This window comes from Typopeltis vanoorti, chromosome 7 (genome assembly GCF_054136105.1).
Source record: "Typopeltis vanoorti isolate ZY-2024b chromosome 7, IOZ_Tvanoo_1.0, whole genome shotgun sequence".
NCBI lineage: Eukaryota > Metazoa > Arthropoda > Arachnida > Uropygi > Thelyphonidae > Typopeltis > Typopeltis vanoorti.
In genome coordinates, this window is record NC_143555.1 from 26,778,992 (window position 1) to 26,800,801 (window position 21,810).

Below are 21,810 nucleotides of genomic sequence, written 5' to 3' on the forward strand. Positions count from 1 at the left end.
GAATTCTAGTGTGTACACTATATTATAACTGTACAGAAAACAATAATTGGTATAAACTACACTTGAACACTGCATTGCTCATTGTCTGTAGGTATTTTGTAAAACCTATCTCTTATCCACTTTCCAAAATGACATAGAAAATTCAACAGTGTGTCCTCTTACAAAGGAAGAACTACGGGGAGGGTGATTTGCATGTAGAAAGGTTCATAAAATAAAAATTATTTTCTACACAAGAGGTACAAGAACCTATAGTACATCAGTGTCATGTGATGCAGACAAGTAGAATGGCATGTTGAAAGGTCATACATTTGCCTTACTGATAGAACTCAGTCAGCAGAGGAGTATTGTTAAACTCAATATTCACCATACAACCATTGTAGATTAATGTGAATCATTGTATGTAATCCTCATTAGGTTCTAGACCACTGTTTTACAGCAAATTATTGCCTTTGTTTTCACTTGTTGATGAATATGTTGCCATTGTCAAATTTCTGGAATTTTTCCTCAGGGGTTATACAGCATATTAACATAATACTACATGAAGAAGTTATATCATTACTAGCTTACTATTGACAAATTTACTCCAAAGTAATCTGTTATCTTTCAAGACTCTAATATTATCACATATTATAATTCTGTCTTGTAGGGCACTTTTAACTGTATCAAATTGCCTTTGTCTTCCTCTAGGTCTTTTCTTGCCATCCTGGCAAAGAACACTTGTTTTACTAATCTTCTCTCTCTTATTCTATGTAAGAGGCTTCACTTTCTTAGATTTGGTCTGCTAACACACTCCCGAATGCTGACAATGTTAAGTTCTAACATATTATTAACACAGTTCTCACACCCATATATTAAAATTAGTGTGAACACTGTCTTACATATAACTAATTTCTCTTTTCTTCTATATAAATTTATTCAGATGACTTCCTAACATACCAGGTTTGCTAATTTTGATATCTAATGCCATATTTAATTTGCCATCTTCACTAAAAATTGTGCCTTAATGCAAAAAATATTTTACTTGTTCTATAGGTTTTCCATTCAAGCAGTTGATGTCTTCAATGTTTCTGTCTATTTTCATTCTATTTGTCTTTTTACTGCTAATTTGTTATGGCAGTTATTCAGGTTTGTTATTTAATAGACTGCAGTTTTTTACTGGATTTATTTCCCTTATAATATATTTTTACTGGATTTATTTGGTTTAATACCACATTCCTTCGCAATGTGATCCATATAGAACATGAACAATAGTGGAAATAATTTGTACCCTTGTACACATTTATTAATAATTTTGACTGAAATGGAGAAGTTTTTCCATTTGGGCATTGAGATTGTTACATTTACAGATTACTAGTATTAATTGATATAGCATTGATAGTAGTGTGACGCAGTTGCCTATGTTGCTGTTAGATGCAGTATTGTCACTAAACATAATAATTTTAATCTTTGTATGTAATGAAATAGATTTAGGTGTCTTCTTCTCACTTGAAGCAAAAATATTCTTACTTCGATTTTTATATGCCACCCTTAACAACAAAAAATTCTTTATCAGATAAATAATGTTTCCTGCAATATATGTATCTGGTTGGCCGAGTGGTTAGTGTATCCGCTCTCCAGCCAGAAGGATGCGGGTTTGAATCTCTCCGTGGGCATGGATGTTTGTGATTTTCTGTGAAAATATTAGTGGTGGTGATGGGCAGTAGATCCCATTAGTGTAGTTGCAGTTCATTATAGTTTGTGGATTGAGTGGTGGAGACAGAGTTGTAGAGTAGGTGCCCTCCCTCGAATGAGTCTTTGGACTCCCTGGAGGTGACACGTAATAATAATAATAATATCTAAAAGTTTTATAAGTTAATTTTTGTGTCACAGTAGACATTAAAAATGTTTTCATAAGTTCCCTCTGCTCTGTGCACATAGCAAGGGGCATGTGACATTTCAGTAATGAAATACTTTTAACAGGAACCAAAATTTCTGATAAATTAAAAAGAAAAACATAGCAAAATATCAAATATGATTTTATTAACATTTAAATACAAAATTGAAACATAAACTTAAAATAAACAATTACACAAACAGAAATTAGGAAATATTTTATTTAATGTGAGGGTTAGTTGTATTTGATTTTATACACATTTTTCAAATCTGAGTGTCTCAAAACCAGTAATCTGTGAAATCCTCTATTTTCTACACTGTTTTGTTAAAAATGCTGCTTGTGACTCACTGAATTGATTTCATGACCACCCAGTGTGTTATGACAAGAAAATCTATAGTATTCTCAGCATAACACAAGCAATTCAAAAACAGAATGGGGGGGGGGGGGGGGGTAAAAGTAAACGAGGTGTAATTGTATTACGCACTAATTACTTAACTAGCAATAAGTCGCATGGGAGGGGACATTGAAAGGGTTAATGGAAGAGGCGAGAATGAATAATGAGAAAGTGAAAATAGTAAATATATTACCTCAATATGATAAAAAAAAAAAAAAAAAAGAGCCTGTGTAGCTCAGTGGATGTGGCGTTTGCGCACCACGGCACTTGGCCGCACGAAGGAAGACTTGGTTTCAAGTCTAGTCGGCAACTAGAGGAAATTTTTCTAAGCCTTTTTTCGATCGGTTCCCGAGTTAGTCGATCTCTGGCACGGGCAAGCGAGTTTTTCGTCCCGTAAACTCAAGAAAATCGACCGTAGAACCCACATTATTTCAGACATTAAATATATTGTGTTAGGGACCACGAGATGGCGGCACATTTGAGCCGTCTCTCTTCACTGTATACCGCTTAATTAGTGATAGGCTTGGGCCATTTATCTCTGATTTGTACCAGTGGAGTTTGAACTGCGCACTCAGTCTCCAAAAAAGTTAGATAGGGCTAAATGGCCTCGCCTACTCCCCCTATACGGGAATAAAAAGGCGTTAGCTGATTTTTTTTTTTTTTTTATGATAAAAATTAATTAAGAAGAATGGGCTATGATGGCAAATGATTTGATGCGTATGCTGTGTAGAAGGAATGGATGAGTGTTTTAGATGTGTAGAGCGAGTTTGAGGGAAGATTATATTTGTATCAGAGGGAAGGCCTACACATAAATGCGTTTGGCATCAGGAGTTTTGAAAAATTATTTATTGATATAAGACCTAATGCAGAGAGTCAGGAAAACTGAATTCTAATAGTAGGAATGACGAGGATCTGTGTGTAAGAGTGACAATGTTAGGCAACTGTGTTAAAGATGGGAATGCTTTTATTATGGAAATGATTATGAAGAGAGAATGATTCTGTGTTCATTCGGTTTTGGTCATATCAAGCATGTGTAACGATGTCTGCATAATTAAGTAACTAGATAAGAACAAAGATTTGCATGTTGTTGAACTGTGTCATGCAGACCGCAGACAAGTGTATTCAAAAGAGCATGCAGGTAATTTATTATGTGTATACACAAATGCTAAGCGTATCAGAAACAAAGGAGTAGAGTTTGTTGTTCTGGTTAATGTACTGGGACCTCATGTTATAGGCATTAGTGAGACTTGGCTATCAGAAGTAGACCTACTAACTGTTATCGAGTGCAGAAAGTACAGTATTTTTATGAAGAATAGACAGGATAGAGGAGGAGGTGGTCAGCTAATGATATCAAATATCTTGAATCCAATTAGAGTGGAGACATACGGCTGCAATACTGGTAACGATTATTTTTCCTGTAGTAGTGAGTTTGAAGCCATCTGGTGTGAGGTGGAGTCTACATAGTGGGGAGTTGTTACAAACTTGGTGGATTGTCACTAATGATAAATAAATGCTTCAACAAATAAATGATAGGTGTGAAAAGAGTAATCGTTACGGTGGACTTTAATTATCCGAACATTGATTGGGTAGCTGTGAAATGCATGAGAAAAATGAAACTGAATTTATTCAGCTGTTGTGGGACACCCTCCTCAAGCAGCATGCAAGAGAAGGAACTCGAGGTCAAAGAGTGCTAGATCTGATTATTGCATCAGAGGTGGTTTCAGTTAAAGACTGAACTATTTTGTCTCCAGTTGGTAACAGTGATCATGTGGTACTCACTTGTGAAGTAGCTGAAGCGACTTACCTGAATGCCAGGCCAGTTTATATGTGGGACTATCTATGCTATCGACTATGGGGCATAGGTGGATATTGGTTTTGTGGATTTTTGGTAATCCATAAATACTGGATGGTTTAACAAGAACTGGTTTTATTTTCCTGATGATTTTTTGGGCCATGATGTCACTTTTTTCATTAATTTTCAGACATTTTTCTTTTGAGACATCGTAGGGTTCTCGATGTATAATTTGATATGTGGAACTGTCACATAGGAGATCTTGCATTTTTCTGTTATATTCTTCTTGAATCATGATAATTGTTGCATTTCCTTTATCATCTTTTGTAATAATAATATTTTTATTATTATATAACTTTTTAGGGCAGTTATTTGATTATGTGGCATATTGCTTTTTGGAGGTTTAGCCTTGTTTAGGGTTAGCTTTGGAGGCTTACCCTTGAAAATCAGCAAAATATAAGTTAATAAAACATCTCTTGTGTGGTGAACAAGTGCCAAGTGAATACACTTGTTAATACCATGAAAAATAAGTCATGTTAACTTATGGGTCTGAGAGCTGGGTCAGAAGTAAAATACTTGACCGAAGACTAGAGACTGCAGATATCAGAGTCATGAAAAAGATTAGGAGCATGAACAGATGACATCAATGGTAATGTCATATTAAAAACAAGGATATTAGGAAAGAACTTGATATTGTCCGCATCCAGGGATGTGTTAGCAGAGCTAATCTAAGAGAATAAAGATTAGCAAACCAAGTATTCTCTGCCAGGTTGTCAGGAAAAAGACCTAGAGGAAGACCAAGATATAGGTGGATTGATAAAGTAAAAAGTGCCTTTGAAGATAGAAATATAAGATCTGATAATGTTGGAGTCTTGATAAGTAACAGACTGATTTGGAGGAAAATTGTAGATAGGAAATTAGTAATGATGTTATTGCTCTTGTAGTACTATCATATCCTGTACACCACATGAGGGTATATATCAGGAATTTGATGATGATATATTTTTTCTTTGTAAATTTATTTTTTTTTACATAGTCTTGGAAACCCTTCTTTAGAGAACAAACATGTAGCTTTTCCATGTGACTTCAGGCCTTCAATAAGCATGGCAGTGGTCTCACACTGGACGATGAAATACATTTCCCACCTAAAGATAAACATCCGTGTCCATGATGAGATTTGAACCTTCAACCTGTTGGTTGGATATTGGTTACACTAACCATCTGGCCAACCAGTCCAGCAAATGGCCTTCCTCGGGACATTTTTTCCAAGCAATTACAATCTGCAACTCTTGAGGAGAAAGAAGACTTCAATCTCAGTTGTCATCTGCATCCTACACGTGGCACTGATGTGCCTTGATTTAAGCCCCTTGATATTTCCTTTCGTGTATGGGATCAATATAAAAAAAAAATTAAATTGGTTAGACTTTCACACAAAGCTGGGAATTAGATGTCATGAAAATGAAGCGAAAGGGATACAAAAATTTAGTTTGTGTTTGGAACTTTCTTATGACTTCTTCTTTAGCCTAGGAATGGTGTTCAAAAAATTTGGATACCCTATAACTGCACACTTTGGTAGAAGATGGGTAGAAGTTATTTTCATGGAAAAGGCTTATAAGTAGATAGTCAGAATAGTATGTACTGTATACAGTGGTCTTTAAAAATCCATTCCTGTGGTGTTAAGTTTTAATTCACTTTGCAACATAGTAAACAAGAGAGAAATTGCTAGACACAGTATACATAGCTTTATCAAAATAAAAAGGATGAAATTAAACAGATAATTTTAATTTGATCCTTTTGTCATTCAGCATTTGCTGAACAAGTTAATTAGGTGTTATATTTTTCCTGTATTCTGTCTCTCTTTGAATTGCATGTTTGTTTCACATATTCCGTTATTTTTAGTATGAAATATTTGTTTTTTCCTTTTCATTAAACTTATGTACTGTGTCTAATTTGTTTCACTCTTGATCCCTTTTGTCATTTCTTGTTGCCTCTCATTTTACACAAATTATGGACTCTACAACCGTGTTATAAATAAAATATATTTTAATTTCCTGACATTTTGACCTTCATGTTAAGGTCATAATAAAGAAAAGGATCTTGTTGCCTCTCATAAGACCCATGCCTCTATAGAAACAATACATTTCTTTTTTTGGGAGCTGACTATCAGTTCTTTGCTTTTTGGCTCAACCTCACAGCTCCAGCTCTTCAATTTTCAATCAGGTTAATCTCCCCAACACACTCTCTAATATACCAACTCTGATCACTTTTTCATATCTGTTTGTATCTTTTGCTTCTTTTATAGAGATTTTCAAGCATTGCTCTGTTGAACTGGTCTTCAATATTTCTCTGCTTCCCTTTAAGTGCATAAAAATACAAACAACTGCTTATTAACTATACTTTCCAGCTTCATATTTCCCAGGCCAACTTCTTCTTTTTTGCTTTCATTCCATCTATGAAATACTGCAGAAATGCAATGTGTGTATTAATGCACTTCTTTTGTATACTCTAGTAAATTTAAAACCTGATCTAGTTTTATTACCATATTCAAAGACAGTATTTTATTCAAATTACATTAACTTTAGTTTCAGGTAAACTTGGCTTCAAAGTCTGCTAAAGAAGCTGCATGTTTATTGCTTAAGCTATGGGTCCGTGTTTTACTAAGAACCCTTGAAACTGAAGAAAAACAGGATCATTTTATTAAGATGAATGGTGCAAGCCAGGTTTATTATTTGCTCGATCAGGTTGCTATGATGGCATTTGTGAATCTGTATACTATTAATGAACTAAGTGATTTGATATTTGAATTTGTTAAGGTAAGCATTTATCTACTTCTTTATTAATTGTTTATTCATTTACAGAAGAAGTTTATTCAATTATTAATTAATGAATTAATAATACACATATGCATATACGTTCATACAGGGTGGCCATAATTAAGCTTCACCTATTCAGAGCCTTACGTAGCTCAGTCTAACAAAGAATGCCGCCAGATTTGGTAGAGAGTCTAATCAAGATGTGAGAAGAAGGATTACACAGGGTCAAAAAAAAAAAAAATTGAAAAGTCACCACTGGAGGGATGAATACAATGCATTGTATTCATTCCTGATGCTGTGACTGTGACGGAATATTGAAATTGATTAAACCTGTTGTTTAATTATTGCTCTTTGTGCTGTGAGTTATTCCTTTAAAGTGCACTATGAAAGAAAACGAAGACTAAAGTGAAATGAAAGATTACCTTTATGTGTTGCATTTATAATATAGCAATAAAAGCTTTAATATCAATTTAATTTAGCACATTAATTACGGTATTACATGATCCAGTAACTGTAATATAGTGTATTACAGTTACTGGATCATAAGTGTTGTCACAAGCCTGTTGCACAACTCAGTGTGTGTGTGTGGGGGGGGGGGGGGGGATAATCATGCTTTCTTCTGTGAAGTGATGCCATAGAAGCTGCTGTACCAGTTGTGCAATGAGGGGAGGTACATAAAAATGGTCTCTTCATGACATTGTCTTTGCTTAAGTTGCAGAATGACGTAACTGTTCAGCATATTGCAATATTTACATGCAGTAATGGAACAAGTTATTGGTCCTGTTGGAGAGATGTCCTCAAAAAAAGAATTGCATCATTATAAAATCTGATGTGAAGCCACATCAAAGAGTTATTTACAGTGAAGTATTGGGAGTTCCTGGAGTGAATGGGGTGATTCAGAAGTCCAAATTCAACAATTTTGATATTTGCAGTCCGTTCAGATAAAAATGTGCCTCATATCCTCACAGAATTTTCCAAGATCAAGCATTATCAACTTCTAATCTGACAAGAAATGTAAGATCATATGTTAGTCACTTATCATAATCACTTGTATGGATAAAATGTAATAATTTTGTGCAAGACCAGTTGTGGCGCTACTCCGTTAGCACTGCTACTACCAGCAAAATTTTCATGTAATCCGTTTACAATCTCACAGTGGCAACTTCTTCTATTACCCACGGTGACACTGGTTTCCATCGTCTACCAGGTCGAACTTCCAAAGATCCTTTTTCTTCAGACTTCTGAATCATCTATCTAACTGCATTAGCTAACATTAGCTTTACACAATTTCTGGCAGGTTCTAAACTCATGAACAGTATCTTATGCATTGCACTTGTTAAGGTAAAATAACTTAAAACAAGTAATGTGCGATAAGGTAAAATGAGGCGCATGTTGAACATGACTATCAATAGAAATAGGTCTGTAATGTTTTCCCTTTAGTTTATAGCTCTTATGATGCCAGCAAAGTTGACCTAGTGAAACTAGGTCAACTTTGTGATATGCAAATTTACGCCTTCCTGTGCTACATCACTGTATCCCCGTATTGACGACCTTGCGAACTAATTATTATTTTTTATTTATTTATGTCATCATGTCATCTCTTCCTTATACCCTCTTTTACCTTGCAGTGTCGAGGGTCCATGATCATCGGACCTCACTCCGTTTACAGGGTAAGGTGGTCAGCCTTATGCCCCGGTGTATCCTATAGCCTGTAGTGTTGAGTTCTCAAGGCCAGTTTGCCTGCTTTGTGGGATGAAAAACCCCAGAATAAACTGGGGAAAAAACCCTGCTGTCCACGCCCAAGACTGGCTAACTTGGCTATGGCTGAGGAAGATCCTTCAGCTCCTCACGTCACCGACGGGAATCGAACCTAGGACACTCCTTCCCCAGGCATATGGTTTCGAAGCGCATAGCCACTAGGATAACCGCGCAGACTTATTTATTTATTTTTATTTTTATTTTATTTTATTTTTTTTGCAGAATTTTCTTTTCGTGTCTTGATTTGTCTCCCTACCAAATTTAGTGACATTCTGGTTGTTAGATTGAGCTACATACATTAGGCTCTGAATAGGGGGAGTTTAATTTTATAGCCACTGTGTATTTGTAATACAATGGTTCTTGGTTTGCAAGCATAACTCGTTCTGGAAACGTACTTGTAATCCAAAGCACTTGTATATCAAAGTGAATTTCCCCATAAGAAATAATCGAAACTCAGACGGTTTGTTCCAAAACTCAAAAATATTCATATTAAAATGATTAATACAAAATACATATACTTTTGTATACCTTATATATGTATACGTTTTTATATTTTTATTATTTAAATGTAATATACATAAAGTAATCGAATTTATTAATTACATTACAATAATTGTATTGGGTAGGACGACTTTCATTGTCACTAACGGAATCACTGCTATCTATTTACTCTTTTTCTTTTTGTGCAACTTTAACAAGGAACCTATCCAATGACACTTGCTTTTGCCCCCTTTTGAGGATTTCACGGAAATTACATTGCATTGTCGTTAAACAGATTCATCGCTCGCACTGCCACAGCCTTACTTGGGTGGTGCTTTTCTACAAAATTTTGCACTGTTTCCCACATTCTACACACTCATTTGAAGAGAGGGATGTCTTAAGTCTTTTTCTCCTCCTCCTCTTGCTGTTACTCGCGATGCAGATCCATCAGTTCATCGCTGGTAAACTCCTGGCCATGTTCCTCTGCCAGCTCTTGAATGTCATCCTCATTCACCTCCAGTCCCATGGTCTTCCACAAGGACACGATTTCATCGACAACTAGCAGCTCCTGTTCATGAGCAAACCCCCTTGATGCAATCAGACCACAGTTTTCTCTGAGCAGAAAGGGTTCTCTTCGTGACCCCATCCCCGGCTTTATCAATGATCTTGATGCAGTTTACGATGTGGAAGTGATTTTTCCAAAACTCTCTAAGGGTAAGGTTAGTTTCTTCGGTCACCTCGAAGCATCGCCTTGGTGTAAAGCTTTTAAAGTTCGAAATCACCTGCTGATCCATGGGCTGGAGTAATGGAGTAGTGTTGGGAGGAAGGAACTTGACCTTAATGAACTCAAATTCTTCCAGTAAGTTGTCCTCAAGGCCTGGAGGAGGAGCAGGAGCATTATTCATAACCAGCGAGACTTTGAGTGGCAATTTTTTTTCTAAAAGATATTTCTTCACTGCAGGATCAAAGACCTCGTTAATCCACTCAACGAACAAGATACGAGTGACTCAAGCCTTGCTGTTGGACCTCCACATAAAGTTTAACTGGCTCTTCTGCACCTTGCATTTCTTGAAGGCTCATGGATTCTCAGAATGATACATGAGCAGGGGCTTGACTTTGAAATCACCGTTTGCATTAGCACACAGCAAAGGGTGAGACAGTCTTTCATGGGCTTGTAACCGAGCATTGCATTCTCTTCTGCTGTAATGTAAGTCCGCTTTGACATCTTTTTCAAAAAAAGCACAGTCTCATCGCAATTAAAAACTTGCTGCGGCAGGTAATACTTGGAAACCACGAGCTTCTGGAACTCTGTAAGGAACGCCTCAGCTGCCTTTGCGTCTGAACTCGCAGCCTCTCCGTGCCTCACAACACTATGGATGCCACTTCTCCTCTTAAAGTTACCAAACCATCCCCTGCTCGCCTTGAAGCTTTCTTTGTTTTCTGTAGACGTACCTGGTAGTTTACTTACGAGGTCGGCGTACAAGACCTTTGCCTTCTCACAGATCTAGTTCTCGTCACAGTATCACCTGCTAGTTGCTTCTCGTTCATCCACACCAAAAGCAACTTTTCTACATCTTCCAGAATACGTGGGCATTGCTTTGATACTCTCGTGACTCCTTTTGCTACATCTAGCCACCTTAGTTCTTCTTTCTTCTTTAATACTGTGCAAATCGTTGACGTAGAGTTCTTATAAAATCTTGCGATGGCATCCACTTGCATACCTTGTCCGTGCTTCCAGATGATTTCCTTCTTAACTTCCACCGTAATCATCTCCTTCTTCTTACCACCTTCATTTTCAACCCATTGTTGTAGTACAGTAAATAAAGAACAGTCACTACATTTGGACACAAAAAAAATGCTTTATGCCCACACGTGGTCACAACGCTAGCACAAATGTTGACTATACTAATGAGGTATGCCGACGGACACCGATCATGCGAGATGCTTACCCATAATCCCGAGCAGCTTGTGATCATGTGATGCTCGGCAGACAAAGCATATAGGTAATACTCGTATTGCAAGATCTCGCTCATTTATCAAGTTAAAATTTATTAAAAAATGTTGCTCGTCTTGCAGAACACTCACAGACCAAGTTACTCATAATCCAAGGTACTGCCACTATATACAGGGTGTTCGGGATAAATTTGACATATTTATAATTAATTATATTTTTCCGTAAGTTACATGTATTAACACACACTTCTCTTCATTTAAAAGTTTGGACCCTTCTTCATTCATATACAAGATGTCAGAAAGGATGGATAGCTGGAACCCACCTGAATCATGGAAGAGAATAACTTGTATCATGATGATTCGTGCCCGCCATCAAAATAAGGATATTACGACTGCTGCCCAATGCTCCCTGAATACAGTAAAAACAATCAGGCATGAACTAGAGACTTGCAATGGTGACTACGAGGATGTAGCAAGAAGAAAGATCCCTAGCAGACGATCTGATTGCGTTCGTACAGCAGAATTCCTCGCAAATCTGCAGGAACAGGTGTTGAAGAACCCTGGCATTGGAATTCGGGCTTTGTTCGTGGAGTTGCTAACTGTAGTCAAGCCCTGGATAACAAGGGTAGCCAATGGTAGGCCGTATGTATGGCAGCAGGATTCGGCCCCTTGCCACACCTCTGGGAAAAGTCAAAAATGGTTGTCTGAAAATTTCTACGACTTCACCAGTCCAAATGTTTGGCCTCCAAACTCCCCAGACCTTAACCCCATGGATTATTTTGTATGGGGCGCAGTTGAAAAAGACACCAATCGCACTTCCAGTAATACAAAAGCCCAGTTAATGGATAAAATTAAAACAGTTTTTGCGGCCCTTCCCAGGGAGACTGTAGCATCAGCTTGTTCGAGGTTACGAAGCAGAATTGAAGCTGTGATCGATGCTAATGGTGGTTATTTTGAGTAAATCTTGTTGATAGTATTGTAATTAACTCTGCCTGTAATGTTTTTTTGTCAATTCATTAAATTTAATAGATACAAAGAAGATTTTCTTTTTCCTTACGAAACTGTCAAATTTATCCCGAACACCCTGTATATGGTGCTTTTTTATACATATATATATATATATACACACACACACACACACATATATATATATATATATATATATATATATATACACACACACACACACACATATATATATATATATATATATATACACACACAAAAGTGCTAGTATTTGTCCTTTAATAGTAAGGAAAATTGATAATTTAAAGAATATGAAAAGAAAACTAAAAAAATTTTACCTATATTGTTATTTCATAGTGTTATAGCACTTTCTTTCATTTTCAAAGATACTAGCTCTTACTGTTGTAAAATCTCGTATAAAAAAATTTAGAAGTAAATTTTTTTCTATGTCGATTTTACATGGAAAATTAAATTTACATAAAATACTTGTAATTAAATTAATATAATAACTTACTTTGCTGTATTAAATCTGGTAACAAATGTTAGAATAATTTTATAAGAACCACTAGAATTGTAAAGACATCTCCTTGCAGACATAGCAGTATACATGTCTGCAAGGCGATGTGCTTCGCATTATGGGAGATACTCAGACTAGGAGTGATGAGAGCTTGGTCCACCTTTGCTCGGAGTCGCCTGGTGTTGCACCACCTTATCTCAGTCCTGAAGATATTTTCAGACGCAAACTTTGTTTGCTTACACTTGGATAAAGGGTTAAACTAAATTTAACATAGTCTAACTAAGTGCAAAATAAACTTCCAAAAAAAAGGCCTCCAATAAGTAGGGCAGTGGTCTCACACCAGGCAGTGAAGTTCATCCCCTAACTTAGTATGATATTCTGTGGAAAGCAGCAAGGCTTTATGAAATGTAGGTCTTGTTTTACTCACTTTTGAAATAATGTGACAACTAAATTGAATAATGGAAATAATGGTTGAAAGTGGTATACATAAGAGCAAAATCCAGGTGAAAGCTGGTGATTAGTGGTCTGCTGCAAGGTTCAAGGACCCCTACTGGTTAATTTTTACATAAATAATATAGGAAATAATATGAAAGGAAATATTCAGTTGTTTGCTGATGTAAAATTAGGTAGAGAATTAGCGAATCAAGGCAATGTGAATAGCTTGTCGGATGATTTAAATAGGTTGACAGTTTGGACAAAAGATAATGGGTGTCATTTTAATGTGGAGAAATATAAAGTTATGCATTTTGGAATAAATAGATTATAAGCTATGTACCACATTGATGGAACTTACTCCAGGAAAATAGATGAAGCTAGAGATTTGGGGTGTGTTTGTACGAGAGTTGAATTTTAGAGGATATATTGCTAAGGTAACTCATAAGATTGCTTGGCTATTGAAGAACACACTACCTTGTAGAGATAAGGAAGCTGTTCAATGATGTCCAACTTTGTTGTTTGACATTGTTGAACAACTTCTGGAACACGCCTGAATTACTGTGCCCTGGTCTTGTCTCCTTTGCTTCTTGAGGATGTGGAAGCAAACTGTCCTGAAAATCTGTGCACCCTGTATTGTGTATATGCTGTTATTCTTGTCTGGCATCTTCTTTATACATTTTGGTTGATGCAAGTCTGTATACAGCCTATTCCAAATAATGACAGAAAAAGCCAGATATCAAATTATCCATTTACGTTTTTTTTTCTCATTGCCCTCACCTGAATCCTCTTTGAACAGTGGAAAGGAATATCAACAGCTAGTTTCAACATTACCTGGAGACAGACTGATTAATCAGTGAAGACCAATATGGTTTCTTATTCTCTGTTTCCCGCAGAGAATGAGTAGCATGCTTTCCAGCCAACCTTACTCACTTCTTGATCAAAGCAAGAATGAGATTTGGATAAACCTTTAGCTCTTAGCTGTATGTATCATCTTAGACTTTTCTGTCCTTTGCACATTAGTTGCCTTTCTGTTCTTTCACTTTGAATGATGGTAGTTCACTCTTTTCAGATTTATCCATCAGTATTAGAGTTCACTACGATTCTGTGCTTTCACTCATGATTTTCCTCCTATAAACTAATTACATTCTCTCTATTATCTCAAATCATATTCACAATTTGACTGATGCAAGTCCAAAGTAACCCCATACTTTGTAATGGGGGTTACTTTTTTGTGCCCAATATATATTATTATTACGTGACACCTCCAGGGAGTCCATGGACTCATCGAGGGAGGGCGCTTGCTCTACAACTCTCTCTCTTCACCACTCAATCAACCAACTACATTGAACCACATCTGTACTAATACCATCTACCGCCGACCACCACCACTAGTATTTTCACAGACAATCACAAATTGTTGTTATTATTATTATTATGTGACACCTCCAGGGAGTCAATGGACTGACTGAGGGAGGGCACTTATATATATATATAAACATAACTCCTTATGTTCTGTTATTGGGTCTTTACTGTTTAACTTACTTTTTAATGACATTTCATGGGGCATATTCATTGCTTACTGATGATGCAATGTTGGGAGAGTTACATGGAATGATGCTGATGAGAGTGATAAGGAATTACTATCCTCAGGAAGATATAATAAACATAATCCTAAACATTCAATAAACATGGGTAAATGAGTGGGATTAAAGGTTTAATGTTAATAAGTGTTGATGTTTCCAGTGCAGAAAGTATGAAGTTGTGTACTGTATTGGTAGTACTGGACTTCAAGAAACAAATGAGATTTGAGATATGGAGGTGATTGTCATCACTGGGCTTAAGTTCAGAGGATGCATTGCAAATGTTGCACTGCTGTTATGAAAAGAAGGAAACTGACAAGTACGGAGGAATAAAGGAAGTCATGCCTCAATGCAAGTTATTGGTCAGACATACATGGACTGTATTGTGCTGAGATATGGTCTCTTAGATGCCATTGTGATACATAATCTGGAGGAAATGCAAAAGATGAATGACCAAGCATTGTGATTCAAATGTTGATTACGGAGAGAGAGATTAAGGGAATATAAATTTGCAAATTTTAGTGAATATGTGTCAAAACGATCTGATATGATTGGGCATTTAAACTACCCATTTAAGTTACCTTGTTAAACTTGATTAATACCTAAGTGATTATACATAAAGTGCAAGTTGAGAAGGAGAGAGTAGTGATATTTCTGCAAGTGATGTAATGGTTTTGTGAAAGAGGAAGATTGCAGTGTTGATTTTACAGGGTGAGTAATGTGTGAGTAGGGTGCATTGCTGGAATTTGATGCGAATGTTGGGAATATAAATGAGATTAAATTCAGATTGATAATATACTCTTTGCTAAGTGAAACCTACCACAAAGAGTCTTTTGACTCTGTTTATTATTATAATAAGAATATCAACCAAACAATTCTTTCCAAATTACAGACTGCCATTCTTTTTTAGTACTGCTCTGATTTTACCTGTATCATGTTTGTTTGAATTGGTACTCTTTCTCAAACAGTATTATTAATAATGTTATAAAATAAACTGACAATATAATTTTTTTTATTTGCAATAATTAGTAATTTTTTTAAACTCACAAAACCAGAACAAAATAACTTTTATGATTATGATAATCATTTTATTCTAGTTATTATGATTATTTAATATTATTAATCTCATAGCCATTGAGAATTATCAGAATTGTCCCAAATCTGATTGGATGGTTATGTGGTATTTTACACCTTTCCTAATTAGTATTTCTATATTTCTGTCATATGTTAAGGGTGAAAATTAAATTAATGGTATACTTCTTTTTGCTCCATTCTTTTTAAGAGAAAATCTGCTTCTCCTCCTGTGAAGAATTTCTCATTTTGGTTTTTTATATCATCACAAAGCTCTGCACCTCTGCCATCATTATTACCAGATATATCTGCAGGCTACTGTCCATGGTTTGCATGGTATGTGTTTCAAGCTGAAACTAGACTTTGTTATTTGGATGAGTTTTGGACAACCTTGATGAGGGAACTATTATTAGACTCTCATCTATCTCCTGAGTCAGGGATTAAGGTAAAGATTACATTGTCAAGTAACATTCATACAGTGCTATTATTTTTAACTATTTGCTTTCTTCCATTTATTCACTCAAAAGTTACCTTAAAATTAGTTATTATTTTTGATAATTAATCTAAAATCATATATATGGAACACATGGAAAGGTTTTGAAACTTTATTTTTGAAATAGTTCTTAATATCATGTTTAACTTTTTGTCTGTGCACTTTTAGTAATTCAGTTTGCTCTGATAATGCTCAGGGAAATGATATTATAACGACACGCTTACTGAATATATAGAATGGATCTATATATATTTATAGAATAGATATTAGAATGAATTTGCTGTGTGGAATGATGTTTTTTTGTAAAATAATTAGCGATATTGTTTAAGTTGAAAATTCTGTTTTTATTACTGCTGTGCTTGAATGTGAGTATGTGGTGTATTCGTTCAAGTACACTACAAGTGCTTTTGTCTTTTTATGAAAGCTAAACTATTTTTATTCTTCTAGCTATAAAAAAAAAATAAAACAAAATGCTTTGAAATAATTTTCCTCTTTGTGTTTGTTTATAAAATATACTTTGCCTTCGGAGGAGAAGTTATGAATATATCATGGTTTGTGTCATTAGTATTTTAATATGTTGAAATACTTATTATCATCACTATAATTTGTTACATAAGGAGGAAAATTTTATTTTTTTTTATTTTTTTTTTTTTTTTTTCAAAATTTAAAAACATTATTCTCTCTCCCTTTTTTTTTCATGACATTCTGAATTTATCTGTTTTATCTTTTGCCTATTCTGGTATTAAGAGTTATAATTTCAACAACCAGTAGAAGACTAGAATATAACATATCAGTGCCAACCATAATATATGGTGTCGCTGTTTTCAACAAGAGCTGGTCAGTTGGAACTCTTTAAGACTTTGTGATATTATTAGAGTCCATTGCTTTTTGTTTTGTTTTATTTTTTGGCATCTTGTTTTTTCTATGCTGTAGTCATTAGGATAATAATCAGCAATAAATTCTTTTGCAACTTTCCTGGCTTGGATTCAAACATAGTATAAATGTTTTTGAAGTGAATATGATCTGATCTCCTCTTTCTGACCAGATACTGAATTACTGCCAACCACAGTCCATCTTAACTGTCCAAAGTTAAGATGGACTATGGGTATACACATACCCTGTATGTGTATTTCCACCACAAGGATGTGGTACCTGTGCTTATATATGATCCGATATCCTTTTCCAGATGATGTCGTCTAATATTGAATCCCTCTTTTTTTGGCCTTTTGTGGCTTGAAATTTCCTTACATCACTATGTGTCAATCATCTGCTTTCAAAAATAATTCTGACTACTTTGACTTCTTATTGTCAAAACTTTAATTCTTCCATTGTAGCCAACCTAACAGGGAATCAACTCATTTTCTTTAGGGACTTCATATTGTTCACAACTCAAACTGGACTCTGTTTACCAATTTCACTGATTAAGCTGGAAGAGAAATAGTTGTATTTACTGTAAGCAGTGAATTTTGCATGAAAGTTCATCTTTCATGCAGAATTCCTGATAAACCTCTCTCTATTCACCCAGTACTCTGAATCATTTCTTAACCAGGAAGATTTTTTAGTCAACTACCAAGAGGAAGTTGCCACTCTTGGTAGTTCAAGTCATGCTCTCCTTCAAGTTTCACCCTTAGTGGAACATACTACCCTAGGCCACTCACCATCTCATGTCTTTTTTTTCACTCAAACAGTAAGAATATCTTATCTCCATAAATTTATACTCTTCCTTTCCATGATAGCACCACTCTTTCTTCTCCAGATTGAGACACCTGTTGTAATCTTGTTACAGAAATTATCCATGTTAAAATGGGGGCTTTTTTTTCCCATCGCTCCATTCAAGATTCCCAAGATTACAACAATATTCAATTGGTTTTTCCAAAACTTGTATCAGAGTGAGCCATGGAAAAATACAACAGCTTAAGTTAAAATCTCAGCTTCATTCACAGTCAACACTGATAAACACACTGCTTGCAAAACATCCTTAATGGGACAAAGGCTGTGAAAGGTTTAAATGGTTAAACTTGCTGCCTGTGGAATGGCAGTCATGCCTTCTGGTCTCTTGCAATAGCTCTTGTTGAATGACTTCTGTCCATATGCCATCACCCAGATGGTAATTCTTGTATAAATTTAGTGGTGTGCTTCTGAATTAATACCAGTTCTTTCCATATTAATTGTACATTTATATCCTACTTAGCTGGCATCCATCCTACATCATAGAAGTATGTACATCCAAATCTTTGTCAACTTCTTTGATACCTGAGGAACTGACAGCTAATTACTGACCAACAAATATAGATTTTGCCAGTCAAGATCTACTGCAAATCACCTTGCCTACATTATTCACCTCTAGGCATGTGCCCTGGAAAGGTTTGGAGAAATGTCTAGTCCCCAATAGATATTTCCAAGGCTGTAATAGGGTTCTGCATCAATATCTTCTAAGTAAATTGCCATCTTATGAGCTGTCTTCATATATGGATTGCCATTTTTCTCTTGGATTTTTTCCATGTAATGGAGTTTATTCTCTCTTCAGATTTCAGATTTTTCAATTATGCAGATGTTCCTAAGCACTGTCATTTAATCCACTCTTTTTCTCATATATGTATATAAATGATCTTCTCTCAGTGATCGTAGAATTAAAACACAGTTTGCTAATTACAACATTCTCCATTCATCCTACTTGAAAAACTTTGCACTAAACAAACATCAAGCTTTAAGATAATCTACAATAAATACCATAAACACTGATCTCTATGCCATTCTTGAATGAAGTACTTGCAACTGTGTCGGCTTCCAAAGCAGTTTTGTTTTTTTTCTTCACAAAAAATAGCTTTTTTTTTTCTTCTCCTTGTGGCTGTGATAATGCTTATTTTAATAATCAGGGCTCTCTCTCATTTCAGACTGACTCTTACTTCTAGACTTTTATGGCAAAATCATCACATCGCTTCTGTGGCATCCTCAGCTTCGAAAAACTTAGCACAGGTTTTTTCCTAAAAGCATCACTTTTCTTTTGTCTGGCTACTTATTCTGTACAAATCACAAATATACCTAGCCTAAGAGCCATCTGTCATGGTTCTCACTTCTGATAAACTTTCAGTAATGTTATCAAAAAGCTACTCAGCTATCCTCTTAGAGTTGAACTGCTGATTCACTGAACTTCCATTTTCCATCCCATCAGTTTCATTTCTGTGAAACAACCTTCTTGTTAACATATTCCCTAAAGAATGCAATTTTTAGCACTTTAAACAAAGTAATCTGTCAAGAACAAATTACTTTGTAATAATACAAGACAGTATTTTGGCTTCTGTATGTGTGTGTGTTTGTGTGACTAGATTAGCACAAATGATTAGTTAAATTACAGAAAAATGCATACATTTTTTCTCTTAATTTTAGTAATCACTTGTCAATTGCACCCACTTCTTGTATACTGGCTTCAGTTTCTGTCCACTATTGCAACAAAAGCCTTTAGCCATATCAAGACTTACAATTTACAGTTTTTAATATTTAATGAAGGCTATGCCCATAGTGCATAGCATTCATTTGAACTAACAAGTAATATTATTATTCTTTATCAACAGTCATTCTAAGCTACCTAGACTGACTACTGCTATTCTTCCTTTTTTCATACATCCCATCCATGAAAATTTGTAATTTCTAGCACATTAATACATGGTGAGTTTTAGGCTAGATAATTGGAAACCATTTTCCAGAAACCAAACACCGGTTTTTCGAGCCACCTCAGGTATATATTAAACAAGATGCCAATTGTCTCTCATAACTGGTGATAAAATTAATTTACATAAACATTATCATCATTATTATTTATCTAGGAACTCTATGGAGTCAAAAGACTGGGAGATCCACTCTATTCATTAACACAATACCTTTCATGATGATGATCAGCCTCTTTTTCTACCCACTACAGGGTGAAGGCCTCTCCCATTGCAGGAGGGTTGGGTCTACTACTCCCTTGCCGATCCAATCCATATTGGGAGAGTGTATTTATACTTGAATGAATGAAGGTGGATCATGCCTAGGGGAGATTCGAACTCGCATCCACTTGGCTGGAGAGCGGATATGCTAACCACTCGGTCAACCAGACCGGCATACCTATCATACATCTCCCTGTTCACCTGTTCACAGAGACACCTCTCGCAATCCATTCCACACATGTACCACTCTCCAAGCAAAGAACCTAGTCTTGTACACCTTACTAACCGCACTCTTAGATAACTACCAAGTGTGATCCCTTATATTCCTCCTACTGCCCATGTATTGAAAAATTTCTTTTGTGTTAATCTTATAGAATCCCTTTAGTAACTTATCATAAGAGTCTATCATATTCCCTCTCCTCCACCTGTCGACTAAACTCTGCAACCCATACACCCTCAATCTATCCTCATAGGGAACATTCCACAGACTTGCCACCAGCTTTGTCACTCATTTCTGAGTGAACCTCAGATGCAGCTGATCAAATCTGTGCACAGTTTTGAATAAAGAGAGATAATAACCTCCCTATATTTATTTGTCAATGTGTTCTTCAGCATCCAAGTAATCCTCTGATCTATTTTGATAGCTCTTGCAATATGTCCTCCAAATTTCAAATCTCTATCCACCATCATCCCCAGATCCCTATTCTCATCAATTTCCAGTAAAATAGTACCATCAATATGATACGAAGTGTGTAATCTTTTCTTTGTGTGCATTACCTTACATTTTATAACTCTGAATTGATAACCATTGTCTTTCCCCACACTGCTAATTTATTTAAATAATCCTGTAAGATATCCACTCACCTTTATCAACTGTTTCACTCCCTAGTTTTGCATCATGGCAAATAAATCTTCTGCTATATCATTAATGTAGAAATTAAAGAGTAGCAATCTTAATACAGAACGCTGGAAAATTCCACTTGTCACCCTCATTCACCTTGATTCCACTCCACCATACTCCACCCTCTGATGTCTGATCCCTTATATCTGATGCCACCAGCCTTATATCCATTCCCATTTGCTCCAGCTACTTCTGTCACTTTATTACCATCAGCACTTAGAAAAGTTACCTTTCCATAACCATTCTTTCTCTTACTTGCTACAAAATGAAAAACTCTTACTTTGGCCAGCTTAGCTAATTTTCTCTCGAAATCTGGTTTAACCTTCCTTACCATATACTAGTTACCCAGTATTTCTTGTGCTTTATACTGCTCATAGACATGCTCATGACCTTGTTGTGTACATTCCTTCCATAATGCTTTCTTTTTTTGCAGCTCCTGCTTTATATTACTAGGTTTTATAACACAGTGACGGCTGAACTGGATAAGGGTAAAGGGTTTACAGTGATACTACTGGACCTGGCTAAGGCCTTTGGTGGTTGATGGAGAGATACCAGAGAGTAGGTTACTCAGGAGTAGAGTCCAAAAAAACAGCCTGTGACTAGTGGTGTACCGCAGGGTTCTGTTCTTGGACCACTGCTGTTTAATTTGTTCATTAACGATATAGGGAAGGAACTGAGAGGAACGGTACATTTGTTTGCTGATGATGCAAAGTTGGGTAGGGCAGTAGTGAATGCAGAAGATGTCCAAAATTTTGCAGGATGATTTGGATAGATTGGAGGTCTGGGCTAAGGAGAACGGATGTCAATTTAATGTGGTAAAATGTAAGGTTATGCATTTTGGGGTGAAAAGATTAGCAG

General features: G+C 35.8%; 1 protein-coding gene across 3 annotated transcripts in view; it reads left to right on the top strand.

Annotated features, from left to right (window-relative positions):
- Epg5 (ectopic P-granules autophagy protein 5) overlaps positions 1–21,810 on the top strand; it is a 923,436-nt gene that overhangs the window by 426,193 nt on the left and 475,433 nt on the right. For all 3 annotated transcript variants that reach the window (XM_090395201.1, XM_090395199.1, XM_090395200.1), the window contains exons 20-21: positions 6,642–6,872; positions 15,844–16,077. In XM_090395201.1, the coding sequence (XP_090251327.1) occupies positions 6,642–6,872; positions 15,844–16,077 (465 nt within the window). The remainder of the gene's footprint in view (positions 1–6,641; positions 6,873–15,843; positions 16,078–21,810) is intronic.